General features: G+C 30.5%; 2 protein-coding genes and 1 long non-coding RNA gene across 6 annotated transcripts; 1 reads left to right on the forward strand and 2 right to left on the reverse strand.

The window, feature by feature from the left end:
- Window positions 1-3,220: 3,220 nt before the first annotated feature.
- Window positions 3,221-3,749, reverse strand: LOC124919334. The gene is made up of 3 exons (XR_007097566.1): window positions 3,697-3,749; window positions 3,520-3,594; window positions 3,221-3,449 (listed from the first exon to the last, which is right to left on the reverse strand). It is a non-coding gene; the product is annotated as an uncharacterized LOC124919334 (long non-coding RNA).
- A 39-nt stretch (window positions 3,750-3,788) lies between these two features.
- On the reverse strand, window positions 3,789-4,795 carry LOC124943363. Of its 4 annotated transcripts, none has more exons than XR_007099779.1 (2): window positions 4,282-4,795; window positions 3,789-4,156 (listed from the first exon to the last, which is right to left on the reverse strand). XR_007099779.1 is itself a non-coding variant. In XM_047483879.1 (2 exons), exons 1-2 carry the CDS (start codon window positions 4,539-4,541, stop codon window positions 3,969-3,971), a joined length of 426 nt encoding a protein of 141 aa, XP_047339835.1. In that variant the 5' UTR covers window positions 4,542-4,795; the 3' UTR covers window positions 3,789-3,968. The 4 variants fall into 4 exon arrangements, 1 of the variants encoding a protein (XP_047339835.1); XR_007099778.1 differs by having other exon boundaries at window positions 3,789-4,197; XR_007099777.1 differs by having other exon boundaries at window positions 3,789-4,201.
- Window positions 4,796-7,678: 2,883 nt separating this feature from the next.
- On the forward strand, window positions 7,679-17,439 carry LOC124945829 (endo-1,4-beta-xylanase 5-like). Its single transcript, XM_047486336.1, has 7 exons — window positions 7,679-7,814; window positions 15,168-15,214; window positions 15,370-15,598; window positions 15,683-15,846; window positions 16,026-16,124; window positions 16,202-16,978; window positions 17,068-17,439. Exons 1-7 carry the CDS (start codon window positions 7,679-7,681, stop codon window positions 17,437-17,439), a joined length of 1,824 nt encoding a protein of 607 aa, XP_047342292.1.
- The last annotated feature ends 2,137 nt before the right edge of the window (window positions 17,440-19,576 follow it).

Genomic DNA, 19,576 nt, shown 5'->3' on the forward strand with positions numbered 1-19,576 from the left:
ATAATGAAGGAGTTTAGAAAAATACGCTATAATGAAATAACTAATCTATTTGGACTCAAGAATCAGATTACAAAGCTCCTTATGCATGCCAAAAGGAGAAAAATTGTCATTAATAAGGAGAAAATACTGCAGATTACAATTCAACTCAACATTCATTATCTTTAAGACTAAAATATGCTGAAAAAAGAAAAATATGAAGAAATTGTTCAAATGTTCAGATGCTATAATGAAGGAGCTGATGAAGACTTCCAAATCTAAGTCATATACTATCAAGAGCAACTCAACATGGAAAACCAATGAAGTCTAGAAGAATAACAATGCAAAAAAGTCAGAAGATCATGCCTATAAAGAGAAAATGTACTTGGGAAATACACATACAAAAGTGGAGGTACTAAATTCTTCATTTGAATTTAAATTGCCTGCTGAAGTAGAGGAAAACTGTATAAAAGAATGAAAAAATGTAGTTGTGAGAAACTATATAGAGAAAAACAAAGCATCCTTCCCAATTACTAAAGAGGCATTGTTGAAGCAATGGGAAGGAAAAGGGTTGGATAAGATTTTAGCAAATGTTCATTATTTATATTTTCTGAAATTCAAGAAAGGATCTAATCTGAAGGAAATTATAGAAAATGGACATACATATATAGGATCCAACTATATGAAGTTGGAAAAATAGTCCGAAGACTTGAACCTATTGAGTAAGCCAAAAGAAACTGCACATATATGGTTTAAGCTCTGGAATATACTTGTACATATGTACAATTATGAAGCCCTTAGTCATTTTGCAGGTTTATTGGGTAAACCATTATACATGAACCCAATTACTAAAGGAGGAGAGCACCTATCATTTGCTAGAATTAGTATTAAAGTGCATCCTAGAAGCACACTGTTGAAAAGTATGACAGTAGTAGACAGAAAAGGAAAACATACTATCATGGAAATCACTTATAAGTGGAGACTAGACAGATAATCTTTCTGCAATACCTTCCAACATACAAACTCAAAATATGATTTGGCTAAGGAAGAAGATCAGAAAATACATAAAGGTTAGCAAGTAAAGATGCAGGAAAATGAAACAAAAGTGTCTATAATCAAATAGAAAAATGAGGTTAAAGAACATGAAACAAAAGATAAGAAAATTTTGTACAAGAAGAATTCAGTACGAAAGGATAGTTGAAGATTCACAATAAAATCAAGTTAAAGTGGTTGCTGATGAAAACAGAGAGAAAGATACTCAGGCTAATTAAGAAGAAAAAAAAATTCTAAGGTTGATACAGAGAAATCCAAATTTGCTGAGGATTCTAATGTTGAAGTTGAAGTAAATGAAGACAATGATCTAGAAATTCAAGCTGAAAACAATAAGGTGAAGAGCACGGAAATCCTAGAAAATAATTATTTCTATCAAATCAGAACGGGTTCATATAAAGAAAGAAATTAAAATGAGAATAGGCAATATTCATCAACTTTTTTAGTTCATTCCAATTTCATTACAAGAGGAAGGAAAAGGGGATGACGAAGATAACATGTTGGTATGGAAATAAAAATCCTAATTTGAATAATTAGGATTTGATACAGTTTATAATATTTGTTTGTAATCTTTGTTTGTATGTTTGATTATTATTAATCAGGTTCTTTATGGACATTTAATTGTCATCTTTTAATCATAACTAGGGTTTGTCTAACTTTGATAATTGACCTTCCCATTTTTTGAATTTTAATGAAATAATTTTAATCGTTTTCCAAAAAAAACCTTAATGCTTTGAATGAGTCAATTAACAAATAATGTTAATTGCTACTGTAATAAAAAAAATACTTATTGCTATCAATTATGTGCTCATAAATTGAACATTTGTAGCTTGCATTTTCTAATGAAGAGGAAATATTAATGTAATGAAAAGGAAAACAAGGTTAACCATTGATGAATGTATTTTTGGACGTTGAATTAAAGAATTGATGAATGGTTTTAGGGTTTAATTTTCAGCTATATACATTCCTTCATTTTAATTCCTTTCAACACATCATCTTATCATTTTTCACTCTAGAATTCCAAAAGCCTTTCTTTATCTTTGTGAGTGTTCTTCGAGTTTCTTGACTCGACTATTTATGTTTGAAACCTAGTGATTGGACTCAGGTAATTTTGGCAAGTTCGTTATTGTAGTGATTTTATGTGCTAAACTATTGTAGGTTCTATTTAACTTTGGGAAGAAGTCACTGACAAAACTCTCCAGTACAAACGGGATACGATAAACTATTTCAAGAAATTTTGATTTTCACAACCTCATAACAAATGAGAAATGGTTAGGGGAAGGAATTTGGGAGAGGGAATGATGTGGCGCAATCTAATTCTTTGAAAAATTAATAAATTTTCTCTCTCTTCTCTCCTCACCTTTTATTTTTTTTTCTACTTACTAATGTGGTGACACGTCATTCCCTCTCATATTTCCTTTCTAAATTCTCTTCCCCTATCACTCCTCTTATTTAATAATCTATTGTATTTCTTCTATTATCATTTTTTGTATTGGTATAGTAATTATGTGAATTTGTTCAAGATAAGATTACCAATATTTCTCAATTAACAACAAAGTTTTAGATTCCATGTGTTTTTGAACTTTGCAATTATAATGAAAAATCCTTAACGTATACTTTTCTACCCTACCCATTTATCAAAGCTATCTAGTTTCTTATCTCCATATATCCACTAGTAAAAAAAAGACCCTATAGGGATTACTAAAACCTCTAAACCAATCGTTATAGGCCTATAGAGATTGGTCATATACCAATCGCTCTCAATCGGCAAAAGTCTTCTCGTTGTTGCCTTAATTGGAAACGGCAATTGGTAGATAACCAATTGTTATAGGCCTATAACGATTGGTGTAATAACCAATCGTTGCTCACTATGGCGATTGGTTTAGTACCAATCGGTGATGTTTATTAAGGCTATGGTGATTGGTAATTTAACCAATCGCTATAGACCCTTTTTAAAAAATAATAATAAATAAATCTCATTCATCAACGGCTTTCTTCAACACAGTCATTTTTTTTGACACAATCATTCAAATTAAGGAACGACAATATCATCAAAAATGAGATCACCTACAAACCAAAAAGAATTCCAAGATAAGGTTGTTGCTAAAAAAATAAAGGAAAACTCAAATCAATTAATAAAATAAGGCACACACTTAAATAAATATCACTAAAATCAAGAATGAAACTAGGTCTCCATGATATTTGCTCCTCCACGTTATTATCAATATTGTCAATAAATGGGTAAGAACTTGTGGAACCTTTTTCTTCCATATGTATATTGTCATCCATTATGTCAGAATGTATTCAGATAAAAGAAAGGTCCAAAATCACCAAATCAACTTTTTTGGAAGCCTGGGAAGATATCTTAAATTTGTCTTATCTATTATGGATACACGCTCATCTATTCGAATTTTTTCTACAACCTAAATAAAAATCCGAGCCATTAACCAAAAAACTAAAGAAAATAATCAAAGCTAAAGGAAATAGAAATACCTTTCGGATTAAAAACATAAAATCTTCTATGAGAAGTTTTCCTCTTTTAGTAGCAGTATCTTGAGCTTTATGCACCTGCATATAATTCAAAATTGGACAAGTGAAATATACCCATTAATCTAGAGAAAGTAAAGAAATTAAGGACACAAAAGATGTAGAATCAAATTCATGATGTACCATATTAGTGACATACTCCACAACAATTAAAAAAAAATAACAGTTACATAAGCTCAAATTAAGCAATTTATCTCATAAAAATGGAATCTCATGAGTTTCACCTGGTTTAATAATTTAATAAGAATCTACATACAATATTAGTCTAAATATAAGAATGAAAACCCATTTCTTAATTTTCTCAAGATACGTGTACAAACCATTCTTAATAAGTAATAACACAGGTTAGTCACATAGCATTTTCTCAAACATGTGATATGCATAGTATCAACTTTCTATTGCTGAAACAGTCTCAAATGGTGCATCCACAATGTAAACACTCGATAATTTGAACATTTTCGAGCAAATGGATAAAAGGCATGAAACATAAACTTGCCTTTGTATCTTTTGTATAGTTCTTCCACATGTCTAGAATATGCATACGATCTAACCTGTGGGTGGCTGTAAAATACATCAAAAGCACCTTCAAGATAAAGTGTCAATCACTTGCCTTCAAGGCCTTAACTGTCTTGAAAACATAAAGTGTTAAAGCTTAGCTTAATAGGACAGCAATTAAAGGATTAAAGCTTGAAAACTAAAAACACTTACCATTTTTCAAATCTGACAGAAAGAAACCCTTGAATTCCGGATAGAAACTCTTCTATAAGCGGAAGTGCGTCGCCGTCTATTGCCGTTGGGCGAACTCCGTAGAATTCCACTGTTTTGGGCTTTCTAGTAGAAAGACGAGTTTGTTTGGTAATTGACCTAGGGTTGAAACAAAACCAACCAAAAACGAGTCTAAATCGAACAACCGATTGTTTATGAAATGGCAGGATTAGGATTTGAAACCCTAAATTCCGAGATTTCATCTATAATGCCAATGGATGAAATCATTAGAAAAACCGATAGTTGTTCATCGTCGATTAGTATAATCGTAGTCTTACAGTTGAGAGATCCGATTAGGAGATACGAACGTATTAGAGGTCCAATGATAGCTTTGATTAATGCAACGGGAGAGATCCGATTAGGATTGATGATGATGATGAACGGGAGAGGAGATTGAAGATCTAAAGTAGAGATCTATTAATTAAAGGTAATAGGGTTTAGGAAAGGGATCGGAGATAGTAGAGGAGCGGGTTAAGGAAAGGGAAATAGAGATGTATTAATTAAAGGTAATAGCGATCGGTCACTTATCCAATCCCTATTAAGTAAGTAAAATGGAATGGATTTTATTTTGATCACTACTAAGTACTAACGATTCTAAAACGCGTTATTATCAAGGTAGTAGCGATTGGAATTATAACCAATCGCTACTACCTTGATAATATCAATTGATCTTTACACCAATTGCTATTATTGCTCGCTATTACCCCTATTTTTATTAGTTATCTCTTTCCCTCAAAATATTGGCTTCTCAGAATGGATCAAAATCATTTTTGGTTTACTCCATTAAAAAAACATTAGAGTTACATTGAAAATATGGAATTTATGTTTTTGGAATCAACCACTATAGACCTGGGAGAAATTATGTCTAAACTTTTTAAGTATAATCAATTCCAAGTTTTTGTGAACTACATCCATTCTTTATTCACTTGGACATGAAGACACCAAATACACTCAATTCATTTTTGTGATTGTTAATATCGTTATTTAAGGTAATTGAAGCAATTGTTGCTTGTAATGAGCAAGGTGATATTATTCGCGCATAAACAGAAATTAGCTAAGTTATTCATGCAAATATATTATAAACAATTGCAATCAAGTTAGAGTTTTGATTCCTGAAAGCCAACAATGATAAAGATTTCATTCTCTTATCAAACTTATTATTTGACATCAAATTATTAATGGAACAAACAAAAGAAAAAAAAATGAGGTCATGAGATGAGAGGTCAACTGAAATTGGTGGTTGATTTGGCGAGTGATAAGAGGGGGTAATAAAGGATTGTAAGGTCACGAGATTAGATGTCAATTGTGATTGGGAGTTGGTTTGTCGAGGAATTAAAAGCATGTGGAAGTATAAGGTCATGAGATGATATGTCGATGGGATTAATGGTTAGTTTTCCAAGGGATAAGATGTCAATAAGATTGAGATTGGTGGTTGGTTTGATGAGGAATAAAAGACCGGTAAAAAAGGATTGTAAGATCATGAGATTAAATATCTATAGTAATTGGTGGTTAAAAATATATGTGAATAAGATGTTGATTGACCGAAGTGTGAAGTCATGATATTAGAGATCGATTGTGATCGGTGGTTGATTTCCAAGGAATAAGAGGCGTCTAAAAGTGTGAGTTCAAGAGATGAAGAGGTCAATTGTGATTTTGGTGGTTGGTTTGGTGAGAGGTGAGAGACGTGTGAAAGTGTGGGAGGTCACAATATTAGTAATGAGAGTTGTCTATTGGGAAAAAAGAATATTAGTGGTTAAATGTGTGATTGAGATGTTTGTTTGAGCAAAGTGTCTTGGTGGGGTCACAAGATGAGAGGTCGATTGGATTGGTGGTTCGTTTATTGAAGTGAGGGTAAAGAGGTCACGGTAATGATATGATATAGTTGAGGTATAAAATACTATAAGTGAGGTCACGAGATTAGTAATGAGATATTCATTGGAGAACAAATAATATTGGTGGTTAAATATTATTAATGAGATATTCAACACGTCATCTTATCATTTCTTACTCTATAATTCCAAAAGTCTTTTCTTATTTTTGTGAGTGTTCTTCGATTTTCTTGACTCAATTATTTTCGTTTGATACATAGTGATTGGATTCAAGTAATTTTGTCAAGTTCTCTTTGTGGTGGTTTTTTGTGCTAAACTATTATAGGTTCTATTGTACCATGGGAAGCAGCCACCGACAAAACTCTCTAGCACAAACGAGAGACGATGAAACTATTTTAAGAGAACTGTAATTTTCATAGGCCTTGGAGAAAATAAGAAGATTTTTTCTTCGTTTTATTTAATAATCTATTGTATCTCTTCTATTATTATTTTTCTGTATTTATATAGTATTATTTATGTGTATTTGTTCGAGATAAGATTACCAACAATCTTAAAATAGTTATCATATTACTTATATAGAAATTTTACAAGTTTCTGGTTTATTTCATAAATGACTATCGAAACACCTACTTCCAACATGAGGATGTCGATTTCCTGTTAACCATCTAGATAAGCCGGAAATGTTTAACGGCTCAAACTTTAAGAGATGTCAGCATAAAATGTTTTTCTCCCTCACGACTTTGAGTTTCGCATGATTCCTCTCGGAGGATCCTCACACACCTAAGATTATGAGACAAATGTGGCCTCATAAAAGGATGCGAACGTGCATCCGAAAGTTAATGAGCAAGCGGCATCGGCCATTAATGCTTGGTACCATTTATATTTCTTATGTAGAAATTATGTATTGAATGGTTTGTCAAATTCATTGTACAATGTGTATAGTGAAAAAAATACGACCAAAGAACTATGACAATCTCTTGAACGTAAATATAAAACTGAAGAAGCTGGTGCAAAAAGGTTTATAGTCGGTTGATTTTTGGACTACAAAATGGTATATTTAAGACCGGTCATTGAACAAATTCAAGAAATGCAAGTTATTTTGCATGAAATTCATGATGAGGGTATGAATCTAGGAGAAACTTTGTAATTGGCAACTATTATTAAGAAGTGGCCACCGTCTTGAAACAATTTCAATAACTACATTAAGCTTAAGTGAAAGGAGATGAACGTAGAAGAATTGGTGATCTGTCTACGCATTGATGAGGAAAGTAAAAGTGCCCCACATAAATACTTTAGTCAAAATGTGGCTAAAGAAAAATGTGGTGGAATATGGTAAAGACAAGAAGAAACACAATTCTTTTGTCAAAAATCAGAATCTTCATCTCAAAGGTGAAATTTTTAAAAAGTTCACGGGAAAGTGTTTTAATTGCAATGACATGGTCCATAGATCTTCCGATTGTAAAAAGTCGAGGAGTGTTTGAGAGGCTAACTTAAATCAAGGATTGTCGGACATGGATATGTGTGCGGTGATATCTGAGATTAACTTGGTGGTGTCTAATCCACGAGAATGGTGGATTGAAACAGGAACTACAATACATGTTTTCTCCAAAAAAGAAGTATTTTCAAGTCACGAAGATGTGAAGAATGGTAAAAAAATTCATGGGGAATTCTGTCACTTTGGACATACAAGGTGAAGGAAAAGTGGTATTAAGGCTGTCTTCGAGGAAAGACTTAACTTTGACTAAGTGTTGTATGTTCCAAAAAATTTGGAAAAAAATGGTATTTGATTTCTTTTAAGTAAGCATGGTTTTAGAAATGTGATTGAGTCGGAAAAATTATTTTATCCAAAAGTGGAATGTTTGTAGGTAGAAGTTATGTTAATGATGGGATCTTTAACCTCAATGTAATGACAATTAAACTAAGTATAAATGTAAAAAAATAATTCTTCTATTATTTATTAGAGACTTCCATTTTATGACATGGTAGGTTAGGTAATAATATTTATGATTTGATGCATCGATTCATATAAATGAAGAGTATACCTACATTCGAAATAAATAAGAAACACAAGTGTGTAATTTATGTTGAAGAAAAATTGACAATATAATCCTTTTAAAACATTGAAATAAATAATATACTACTTGACTTAATTCATACAAACATGGGTAATTTAAAAGAAACATGAACATGCAGTGGAGACAAATAATTTATTATTTTTATTTATGATAACACAAAATATTGTTATGTGTATATTTTCAAAAGTAAAGATGAAGCCATAGAGAAATTCACTATTTATAAAAATGATGTTAAAACCAGCTTCGTAAAAAGATTAAGGTGCTAAGAAGTGATAAAGAAGGTGAATATGAATCACCTTTTGCCAAATTATGCGCTCAACATGGTATAATCCATGAGACGACGTCAACTTATTCTTCTAAACAAATGGTACGGCTGAGAAGAAAAATAGAACATTAAAATAAATGATGAATTCACTTCTATTAAGTTCTAGTCTACCACAGGACATGTGGGGAGAAGCTATTTTGACGACTAATTACATTTTAAATAAGGTCCACGAAAGAAGCTAGATAAATGTCGATATGAGTTATGTCATTAAAGAAAATCATCATATGAATACTTACGAATGTGGGGTGTCAAACTAAGGTAGTGTAATATTACCTAAAAAGGTAAATTTTGGACCAAAAATTATTGATTGTGATTAAGACGTCACCCTATTCTCCTAAACAAACGGTACGTCTGAGAAGAATATGATAATGGAATCAAGAAATATATCGTTGTTTGACATGTATTTTTATATAAGTCTAATAAGAATCACATTCTCCAAAAATACTTCTTGAATAAGATGAACAAGAAAAGGAAAATGAAGTTATGATTGAACATAGACGAAGTAAACGAGCTAAAACGGAAATATTCTTTGGTCCATATTTTTGTACTTTCATGATGGAAAGTGAATCTCAAACGTATAATGAGACAATTACCTCATCTAAAGGGCTTCAATGGAAAGATGCAATTAATTGTGAGATAAAATATATCTTGCAAAACCAGACGTGGAAACTAGTGGATCTAAATCTAGGAAATAAACCACTAGGTTGCCGATGGACTTTCAAAAGGAAAATAAAATCTAATGGATCAATCACACAAAAAGATATAATACATAATGACAAAAAATAAATTTATTAAAAATTGAAAATTCAAACGTTAAAGTGAAGGAAACTAATTCCTTAAAAAACTTATGGAAATTCTTAGGAGCTAGCACACCGAATTTTACCAAAAAAAAATATTTTAGAGTACCCAAAAGACAAATTCGTATTTTTCTTGTAAAATAGGTTTGGGGAGTTTTAAGGGGTTTGGGATGTTGTTTTTTCTAAGGTAGCTAGATAATAGCATTTATAATCTACCCTAAAAATTTGAACTGAACATTTGAAGTACAACGCTCGAATCTCCGAAAATGGCTCTAAGTTACCATAGTTCCTTTAAATTTTTTTTGTTTTAATTGAAATTACTGGCGAATTTGAATTATACACATCCATAAGGCGATAAACACTTTACAGAGCTGAATTCGGAATAAAATAAGTGAGAAAATGTGTTTTAAAAAATTATTAGAATCTTCATGTGGACTTTGTCTATTGGAATTCTGTTTAAGAACAACATGAACAAGCCCAAGAACTTTGACTGGGCTTTTCTCGGTCGGGCCTTCAGTCAACATTTTTTCTTCCTTTTTCAAAAATAACTATAAGACAAATAAAATCATAATAATATCAAATAAATTCTCCAAAATTCATCTATATATCAATAAATAACTTATATTATATATTATGGTTTATTTTACCCAAAATTAAGTTTTTTAGAGTCCAATCGACACGACCACGACTCCAAAACTTACTATTTATCTATAAAAATATATCAATAGTGAGGTAATTTATTCAAATCTAAGGGCTCGTTCTCTTTGGATTTTTAAAAAAAACCCAACCCCAATCAATTTTCCAATCAATCACTTCTCAACAATCACATCACTCATTTCATTAATAAAAATACCAAAATACCATCTATTTTAAAATATTATTTATTATTTTATTTATATATACCAATACCCTTTAAGTATTTTTACCAAAAATAATCATCACTTCCTCAAAATCATCACCAATCATTATTTTTTTCTTCCTCTAGGTTTTTTAAAAAACCTCAATCCGAACAAGGCCTAACTCATTATATATATTATTATTTATTTGAAGTCCTAATTAATTATTTTGAGAGTCTAATCGTCGCGACAATGTCTTCAAAAATATTTATTTATTTTAAAATCCAAGCAATAAGTATAGATATGAATTTTATATAATAATTTGAGATACCCATATTTTTGGTTGACCTAAACACTAACCCTAACTCAAAATATGAATTTGGATAAGATAATTTACTTTGGGTTAAATTTGGATTGGCTTGAATTTGAGTTGAGTTGAGTTAGTTAAAGTACTCAAACAAACTATTAAAAAAAATTAACTCTCCCTCTTCATCCGCTCACATGCCAGCCCTCCAGCCCTCTACTAATTCTAGATATTCCCTCCTCGCTTATCCATACATTATTAATTTTCTAACTTATATATTTAATTTTGTAAATAAAGTGTTAAAAAATTTAATTTTGATAAGTTTAAAAATGTGTTAAACAAATCAAAACTAATTAAACATGTCAAAAACATGTTGTTGTTTTTTGGGAAACGGTTAAAATCATTTCATTAAAATCCCAAAAGTGGAAGGGTCATAAATCAAAGCTAGACAAACCCTAACTATGATTAAGGATGACAATCAAAAGACCCTAAAAAACCTGATTAGTAGCATTCATACATTCTAAAAAAAATAGAGATTAGAAACAGAAAAGACTACATTCAAACCTAACTATCCCAGCCTAGAATTTTCGCATCTCATTTATCTTAATGGAGAGGCCTTCTTCCCTTTCCTCTTCCCCTTCCTCTTCCCCTTCCTCTTCCCCTTCCACTTCCTCTTCTCCTTCCTTTAAAGATGTAAGGAGATTGTATTGAAGAGGATGATGAGTATTGTTGTTTCTCATTTTGAATTCTCTCTTTGTACGAGACCATTCTGATTTGATAGAAAGAATTGTTTCTGAGAATTTCAGGGCTTTTACCTTTGTTATCTTCAACTTGAATTTCTGTGTTTTTGTCTTCCTTATCTTCGACTTAAGCTTCAAACTCCTGACTTTTCTAGTTTTTCTGCTCTTCTTCTTTAGTTTTATCACATTTATTGTGCAAGAAAGTATTATAGAAAGCACACATCTTTGGTTTCTATTCATAAGAGATTTCCATGACATTGTGCTTTCCTTTTCTGTCAACAAATGTCATTTTCATTGGCAGGACACTCCTAGGATGCACTTCAATACTAATTCTAACAAACGACAAGTGCTCTCCTCCTTCAGTTATTGGGTCCATATACAATGGTTTTCCAATTATACTTGCAAAATGACTAATTGCTTCAGCATTGTACATGTGGGCTGGATTGTTCCAAAGCTTTAACCAAAACTGGGCTGTTTCTTTTAGTTTACTTTGTAGATTCATCTCTTTTGACCACTTTTCCAGCTTCATGCAACTTGATCCTATGTAAGTATGCCTTTTCTCTAAGATTTCTTTCAGATTTGAGCCATTTTTGAACTGCATGAAGTAGAGATCATGTATATTTGCATAAACTTTTTCAAGCCCCTTTTCTCCCCACTGTTTAATTAGAGTCTCTTTGGTAGTTGGGAATGATACTCTATTTTTTTCAATAAAGTTTTCAACCACTATAAACTCCCAGTCTTCAATACATTTCTCCTCTAATTTAGAAGGCAGTTTGAATTCAAAAGGAGAGTTGAGTACCTCTACCTTTGTTTGGATATCCCCTAAGTAGATTTTTCTTTTGTAGGCATGTTTTTCATATTTCTTTTCTGCTTTATTCTTCCATACCTCGTTGACTTTCTATGTTGAATTACTCCTGATAGTGTAAGTCTTGGTTTTGGGAGCCTTCATTAGCTCCTTCATTGCATCAACTGACCATTTAACTATTTCCTCATATTCTATTTTCTTTAGTAAATTCCAGTCTTGGAGATATTGAATATTAAGTTGGACTGTTATTTGCTGAGCTTTCTCTTTACTGATTAGCATGCATTATAAGTTTGGTAATCTAGTTTTTAAGACCAAACAGGTTGGCTCTTTCATTATAACCAACATTCCAATTTACTTCTTTCTTTTCTTATTTTCCTGTAGCATTTTCTTCGGAATTTTTAACAACAATTGGTTCTTTACCTTTGCTGCATTCCTGCTTTTCTTGGATTATTTCTTCAACAATCATATCAATTTTCTTTTCAGCCACCTCCCTTAAACTTTCCATTACAAATTATTTGACTTCCTTATACTTATTATTTTTATTTCTTTCCATTTTAAAGAAGAATAGAACAAAATAACAAAACAATTGAAAAATGAAATTACAGAATATGGTATACCAGAAACCCTAAACTAGAAGCCCTAACCTTCCAACCAAGCTCTGTAGATGAATGACCGACTTAGCAATTAGGGTCGATATCGTGTCGTTCGTATCGATTGTGTTGATTGTTCCGATTGTGCAACAATAAGCGATCCACAACCTTGATATCGTGCAAATCGTGCCGATCGTGACGTTCGTGTCGATCGTGCGGTTCGTGTTGATCGTGCCATTTGTGCCGATCGTGCCGTTTCTGCCGATCGTGACGTTCGTGTCGATCGTGACGTTCATGTCGATCGTGTTATTCGTCTATTCGTGATGAGAGAATTTGCTACCGGAATTTTCGCTGAAAACCTAAAATCTCCAGAGCTTTTCTCTCTCTTCCTTGAGTCGAAATATGATGTCAAAAACATGTTAAACGAGACTAAATAGTTATAATTACTAGACGAGCTAAAAATATGTTAAATAAGTAAAAGAGAATTAAACGATTCAAAGACATGATAAGGAAAAATAAATCAAATATTTGTTAAACGGATTAAAAACATATTAAATGAGTCAAAATGTGTTAAACGAGTCAAAAATATGTTAAATCTGGTTAAAGACGTGTCAAACGGGGTATAACGAGTCAAATATTTGTTAAACGGGTTAAAAATGTGTTAATCGAGACAAAAAGTGTTAAAATGAGTTTAAAATGTGTTAATTGAGATCAAAATGTGTTTAAACGGGCTTAAAATATGTTAATTGAGACAAAAATATTTTAAACGGATAAAAAAATGTTGGACGAGAAATACGTCTTAAACAAGATAAAAAAATAAAAATTAATTTGGATTATGATCCAACCCATAACTCATAATCCAATCCATATTAGTGAATGATATAAGTTGAAAATTTTAATTTGAGTTTAATACTTATTGAATTTACCCATTTTTGGAATAGGAATTATTATTTCATTAAAATTGAAATTAATATATTAGTGTAATTTTATAGATCTCAATTCCATTCGTTTAGGTCGGAATTTTAATTTCAAATTTTATTTTATTTATATTTTTTCAAACAAAATAACTTATTATTTTATTATTTAAAACATGATTAAAGTTTTTAATCGATAATATTTTTTTTTTTGAATTTATGATATTAAAATATCGAACCAGTGTCTTTTTTATGTGAACCAATGTTTTTTTTATGTATTTATTTAATAAGTTACATTTTGAACTAATATTATATATATATATATATATATATATATATATATATATATATATATATATATATATATTTAACAAGTTAACATTTTGAATCGATATTTTGTTTTTGAATTTAAAAAGTTAAAATGTTTAACCGATATATTTTATTTTTTAAATTATAAAGTTAACATGTTAAATCGATATTTTATTTAAAAAAATTGATACTTAACAAATCTTTTTAACACTTGAGATATATTAATTGGTTGTCAAATCAATATTATAATAAAATAAATAATATATATTAAAATTATTATTATTATATTATTTTTTTCAAACATATGAATTAAGATTGAATTATAATTTATAGTTTTTTTAAACATAGGAATTGAATTGTTATTTAATATCAATTTTTATTAAATTGGAATTAGAATTTCAATGTCAATTCCAATTACATTCATCCAAACATACTCTTAGTGATAAGGGGAATGAATTTGGGAGAGGGAATGGGGAGGAAGATAAAGGGTGAGGAAAGAGAGAAAGAGAGAAAATTTTTGTTATTTTTTCAACGAATTAGATTGCACGTAATTCTCTCTCAAATATTTTCTCTCAAATTCCTTCCCCAAATCATTTCTCATAATTTTTTATCATTTAAATTACTTCATTATAATTTATACAATTATAAGTTTTTCTGTTTTGTTATATATTTTACTACATTTTTATTGCTATGTAATTTTCTTAATCATTACACTATATATATATTATTTCTAAACTTAAAATTTATTCAAAATAATAATAATTAGTTATATAATAATAAAAATATATCATAATTGTAAATATATAACTTGAGATTTATTTCTATTATTGACCATCATTATCTTATATATAAAAATTTATTACTAAGCAGATTTATTACTATTTAAATAGATATATTTTATTTAATTATATTAAAGAAAGTTTAATATTGAAATTAATTGGATGTTATCTATAATGGTATAATTATAGCCATTTAATAATAGGTATTAAAATATTGGAACTAAGAATAATTTATCAACTATAAATACAAACCTTTGATTTCCTGACATTTCAACAACAAAGTGTATTTCATAATTGATCCAAAGAGTCTTAAATCAGAAATAGGTTTTGAGAATGGAGAACGAAGTAGCAACAATCTTCCTCTTCATTATAATCTTATTTTCTCTCGTCAACTCAGGTTTGTTTTCTATCGCTAAAAAAATTCTAACAATTTTTAAGTGGTTAAATAAAGAAATACATTTGTTTCTTTTTCTTTGATTTAAAGATTACTAATCATGCATTGTACATACGCATCATGTGCTTGTAGGGTTGCCAGTCGATGCTTTGCCATATGATTATAGTTTCACTGCACAAGTAATATTCTCAATGTCTTTTTAGATTTATGCATATAAAATATTATATATTATTGTTTTGGATACACTTATTGTTCAGATAACCGATTCAAAGGTGGATATATTTCTAAATGTGTACACAAGTTTAAATATTGCATTTTGTTTTTATCTATTTAGTGTCTAGCAAAGCCTTTAAAACCACAATATGGAGGTGGAATTGCGGTGAACACAGAATTAGATAATGGAATAGAAGGTTGGGTAGCATTTGAGGATTCTAAAATTGAGTATCGAGTATCCTCCGACGATGGCAACAACAAATTTATTGCAGCTCATCAAAGAACTCGAGCATTTCACAGTCCATCTCAAAATTTCTTCTTGGAGAAAGATAAAATCTACACTTTTTCGGGTACTAATTGATTTCTTATATAGTTTGTTTGACTGTGAAATAAAAAATAGTTAAAAGTATGAGGATTTGTTTTCTCAAATGTAGCTTGGTTACAAGTTAGCAGTGGAAATGCAAGCATATATGCCATATTTAAATCACCATCTGGGTACCATAAAGCTGGTATTACAGTGGCTCAATCAGGCTGTTGGTCTATGCTTAAAGGCGGTTTATCTATAAACGTTTCAGAGTCTGCTCAACTCTATTTCGAGGTAATGATAAACGTACAATAAATGTTATTTTATTTTTATAGAATGATAATAAATAAAAGATTCTAACATTAAAAGTTATTGAATACAAAAAAACTGTCGTTGTTGTTCTTTCACGTGTGTGCATGTATATGTATATATGGAATTATTTTCATGATTTTAACCATTCTAAACAATTGCAGAGCGATAATACAAATACTGAGATATGGGTAGATAGCATATCATTACAACCATTTACTTTAGACGAATGGAGATCTCACATTGATCAAAGTGTTGAGAAGGTACACTTACATATTGTAATCATATTTTAATACAATTGTGGTATAAATTAAGTCCTGACTATTCACAATTATAATAGGAACGTAAGAACCATGTAAAATTGCGGTTGGTAGATGTTAATGGAAAACCCTTAGCAAATACACACATCAAAATAAGCCTAAGGGTGCCCCAATTCCAATTTGGCTGCGCCTCAAACAGTTACATCTTATCAAATAGTGCTTATCGACAATGGTTTGCCTCTAAACGATTTACAGTGACCACCTTTGAGAACGAGATGAAATGGTACAGTACCGAGGTAACTCAAGGGCGAGAAGACTACACAGTTGCTGATGGTATGCTAAATTGGGCCAAAAGCCAAAGTTTGTCGGTTCGTGGGCACAATGTCTTATGGGACGACCCCAAGTACCAGGTTTCGTGGCTCAATTCACTCTCAGGAAAACATTTCTATCAAGCTGTCGTTAAAAGGATAAAATCTATCGTTAAAAGATATTCGGGCAAACTAATTGCGTGGGATGCTGTTAACGAGAACTTGCACTTCAATTATTTTGAGAGTAGGCTTGGGAAAAAGATCAATTTGTTCAAAATGATAAACTCATATGACCATCATACACCATTGTTCTTGAACGATTATAATACAATTGAAGAGCCAAGTGATAAGGCTAGCTCACCCGATGCATATATGAAAAAAATTCGAAAAATAAGGGACAACGGATATCATGGCCCATTAGGAATTGGGCTTGAATCCCATTTCAATACACCCAATTTAGCTTACATGAGAGCTTCCATCGATAAACTTGCAACCCTAAGTCTCCCCATTTGGCTCACAGAAATTGATGTTGGTTCTTCTCCTGATCAGGTAAAGTTTATACATTATATACATTCTTGTCCTAATCAGTTTGACTTTAACTCTAAATTCTGACTCGGTTTTTTTTATATGATCTTCAGGCAAATTTATTGGATCAAGTGTTGAAAGAAGGGCATGGGCATCCTGCAGTTGAAGGACTAGTAATATGGGCAGGATGGAAACCAACAGGATGCTATAGAATGTGTTTGACTGATAATAATTTCAATAATCTTCCAACAGGAAATGTCGCAGATAGATTTTTGAGACAGTTTATACGCATCGATGACCATCTCGACGTGACCGACGATATGGGTTATTTTGAGGCAAGACTTTTTCATGGAGAATACTCATTGAGAGTCAATAATACAACTTTAGAACGTTACATGAACCTCAATGAAACTAAGGAGTTTGGTTTTAACGTAACAAATCATTCGGACAAACCTCGACACCAAGTTCAACTTATTACAGTTTGACATTAACCCTAAGCATAATAGATCAGTAGATTATAGATAGATGTACAACTTCAAAATTATGAACACTTGTTGAGAGTTATAACATTGTATATTTCTCTCTAATTAAGTGTACTATTTGTAAGGCATCTAATAATATTCTATGAATAAAAATAAATATCTTTTCAATTTAGTTTTCCAACCTTAATAATATCTTTCTCTTATTTAATAGTATCTTTCAGTACATGTGAGAATGTGTATTTAATATTAAGTTTTCTATTATAACATGCATACAAGAAATGTTTTTGTCTGCCAAAAAAAGTTGAAATTATAAAATATAATGGATTTAATATATTCTAGGTGTCACCCGCTAATGAATGTGTGAGGGCAAGAAATTATAGCTCTAGAAATTATATTCTAGGTGTCACCGTCTCCCCGGGGAAACGAAATCAAGATCTAAAAGTTAGTTTTACAGTTATAACTTTAATTTAAAATTAAAAAAATATTTTAAATATAAATTGAATTTGTGATTTTTAGTTTTTTAGACACTGACTTTTAACACTTGAACCCCTTTTATAAGGATGTAAGGAGTTACATGACACACAAATATTGGAATATCGCAACGTTTAATATTGTTGCGAAATTTGTAGATAATTTTTCTCTGTAATTTCATGCTGAGATAAAAAACACTACCTTAGATTAATTATAAATATATTTTTATTAAGAAATCACATCGTTTTTCATTTCTTAAATAAAAAATAAATAAAAAAAATTACCTATCTCTCAAACTTGAAAGAATTTGTTTCACATTAAAGAAACTTTATTTGAATTTTGTTCTCGAATTGGAAAATGTCACAAACATTAATATTTAGAATTGATCCTCCTTTCTCAATAATTCATATGTTTCCACTAATATTCCAATTAATCAGAATTTTTTATCCACCTCATAACTCTTCAATTTCTCAAACTTTATAAGATAAAATCATAAAAGTTTGAATGATATGTGCATAAAAAAGTTGCATTATGGTTACTCGTATTAGTCATGAGAAGGTTGAATCGGAAACTCATTTACTTTTGCATTATATAAGGGTGTTTAGTATATGAAGTCTTTTGTGGAGTATTACTGATATTAATTGGGTGATGCCCGAGTATTTGAGTAGTTGTTAGAAAGTTTGGATTTATGAGATTAATATGACATACCTACATATTTTGGGTATCATTGATGAATTGATTTTTCTCTCTCTTCTCTCTCTCCTCACCTTTTATCTTTTTTCTAACTAGTGATATGGTGACACGTCATTCCCTCCCCTATTATCTCTCCCAAATTCTCTTCCTTTATCACTCTTCTTATTTAATAATCTATTATATTTCTTCAATCATCATTTTGTTGTATTGGTATATTAATTATGTGAATTTGTTCGAGATAAGATTACCAACATTTCTCAATTAACAACAAAGTTTTAGATTCCATGTGCTTGTGAACTTTGCAATGATCATGAAAATTCCAAAACGCATACTTTTCTACCCTACCCATTTATCAAAGCTATCTAATTTCTTATCTCCATATAACTCTTTCCCTCAAAGTCTTGGCTTCTCAGAATGGATCAAAATCATTTTTGGATTACTCCATTGAAAAAAAAATTACAGAGTTAAATATGGAATTTATATTTTTGGAATCAACTACTCTCACTATAGACCTAAGAGAAATTATGTCTAAATATTTTAAGTATAATCAATTCCATGTTTTTGTGAACTACATTATTCTCTATTAACTTGGACATGAAGACACAAATACACTCAATTCATTTTTGTGATTGTTAATATCGTTATTTTAAGGTAACTGGAGTAATTCTTTCTTGTAATGAACAAGGTGATATTATTCACGCATAAACAGAAATTAGCTAAGCTATTCATGCAAATATATTAGAAACAATTGCAATTAAGTTAGAGTTTTTATTCCTGAAAGTCAACAATGATAAAGGTTTCATTCTCTTATCAAACTTATTATTTAACATCAAATTATTAATGGCACAAACAAAAGAAAAAAGATGAGGTCATGAGATGAGAGGTCAATTGGAATTAGTGATTGGTTTGTCGAGAGAGATCACGAGATTAGAGGTCAATTGTGATTGGTAATTGGTTTGTCAAGAGATTAAAAGTA

The sequence above is a fragment of the Impatiens glandulifera genome, chromosome 1 (assembly GCF_907164915.1).
Source record: "Impatiens glandulifera chromosome 1, dImpGla2.1, whole genome shotgun sequence".
Taxonomy (NCBI): domain Eukaryota; kingdom Viridiplantae; phylum Streptophyta; class Magnoliopsida; order Ericales; family Balsaminaceae; genus Impatiens; species Impatiens glandulifera.

Bases quoted from the DNA above. Each gene is read 5' to 3' on its own strand.
- LOC124945829 (XM_047486336.1), top strand. From the start codon at position 7,679: ATGGATATGTGTGCGGTGATATCTGAGATTAACTTGGTGGTGTCTAAT. The intron at 15,215-15,369 runs GTAATATTCTCA...TTATCTATTTAG, and splicing joins ATTATAGTTTCACTGCACAA to TGTCTAGCAAAGCCTTTAAA. The intron at 15,847-16,025 runs GTAATGATAAAC...AAACAATTGCAG, and splicing joins CTGCTCAACTCTATTTCGAG to AGCGATAATACAAATACTGA.
- LOC124943363 (XM_047483879.1), bottom strand. From the start codon at position 4,541: ATGAAATCTCGGAATTTAGGGTTTCAAATCCTAATCCTGCCATTTCAT. The intron at 4,135-4,281 runs GTAAGTGTTTTT...TGTATTTTACAG, and splicing joins TCTGTCAGATTTGAAAAATG to CCACCCACAGGTTAGATCGT.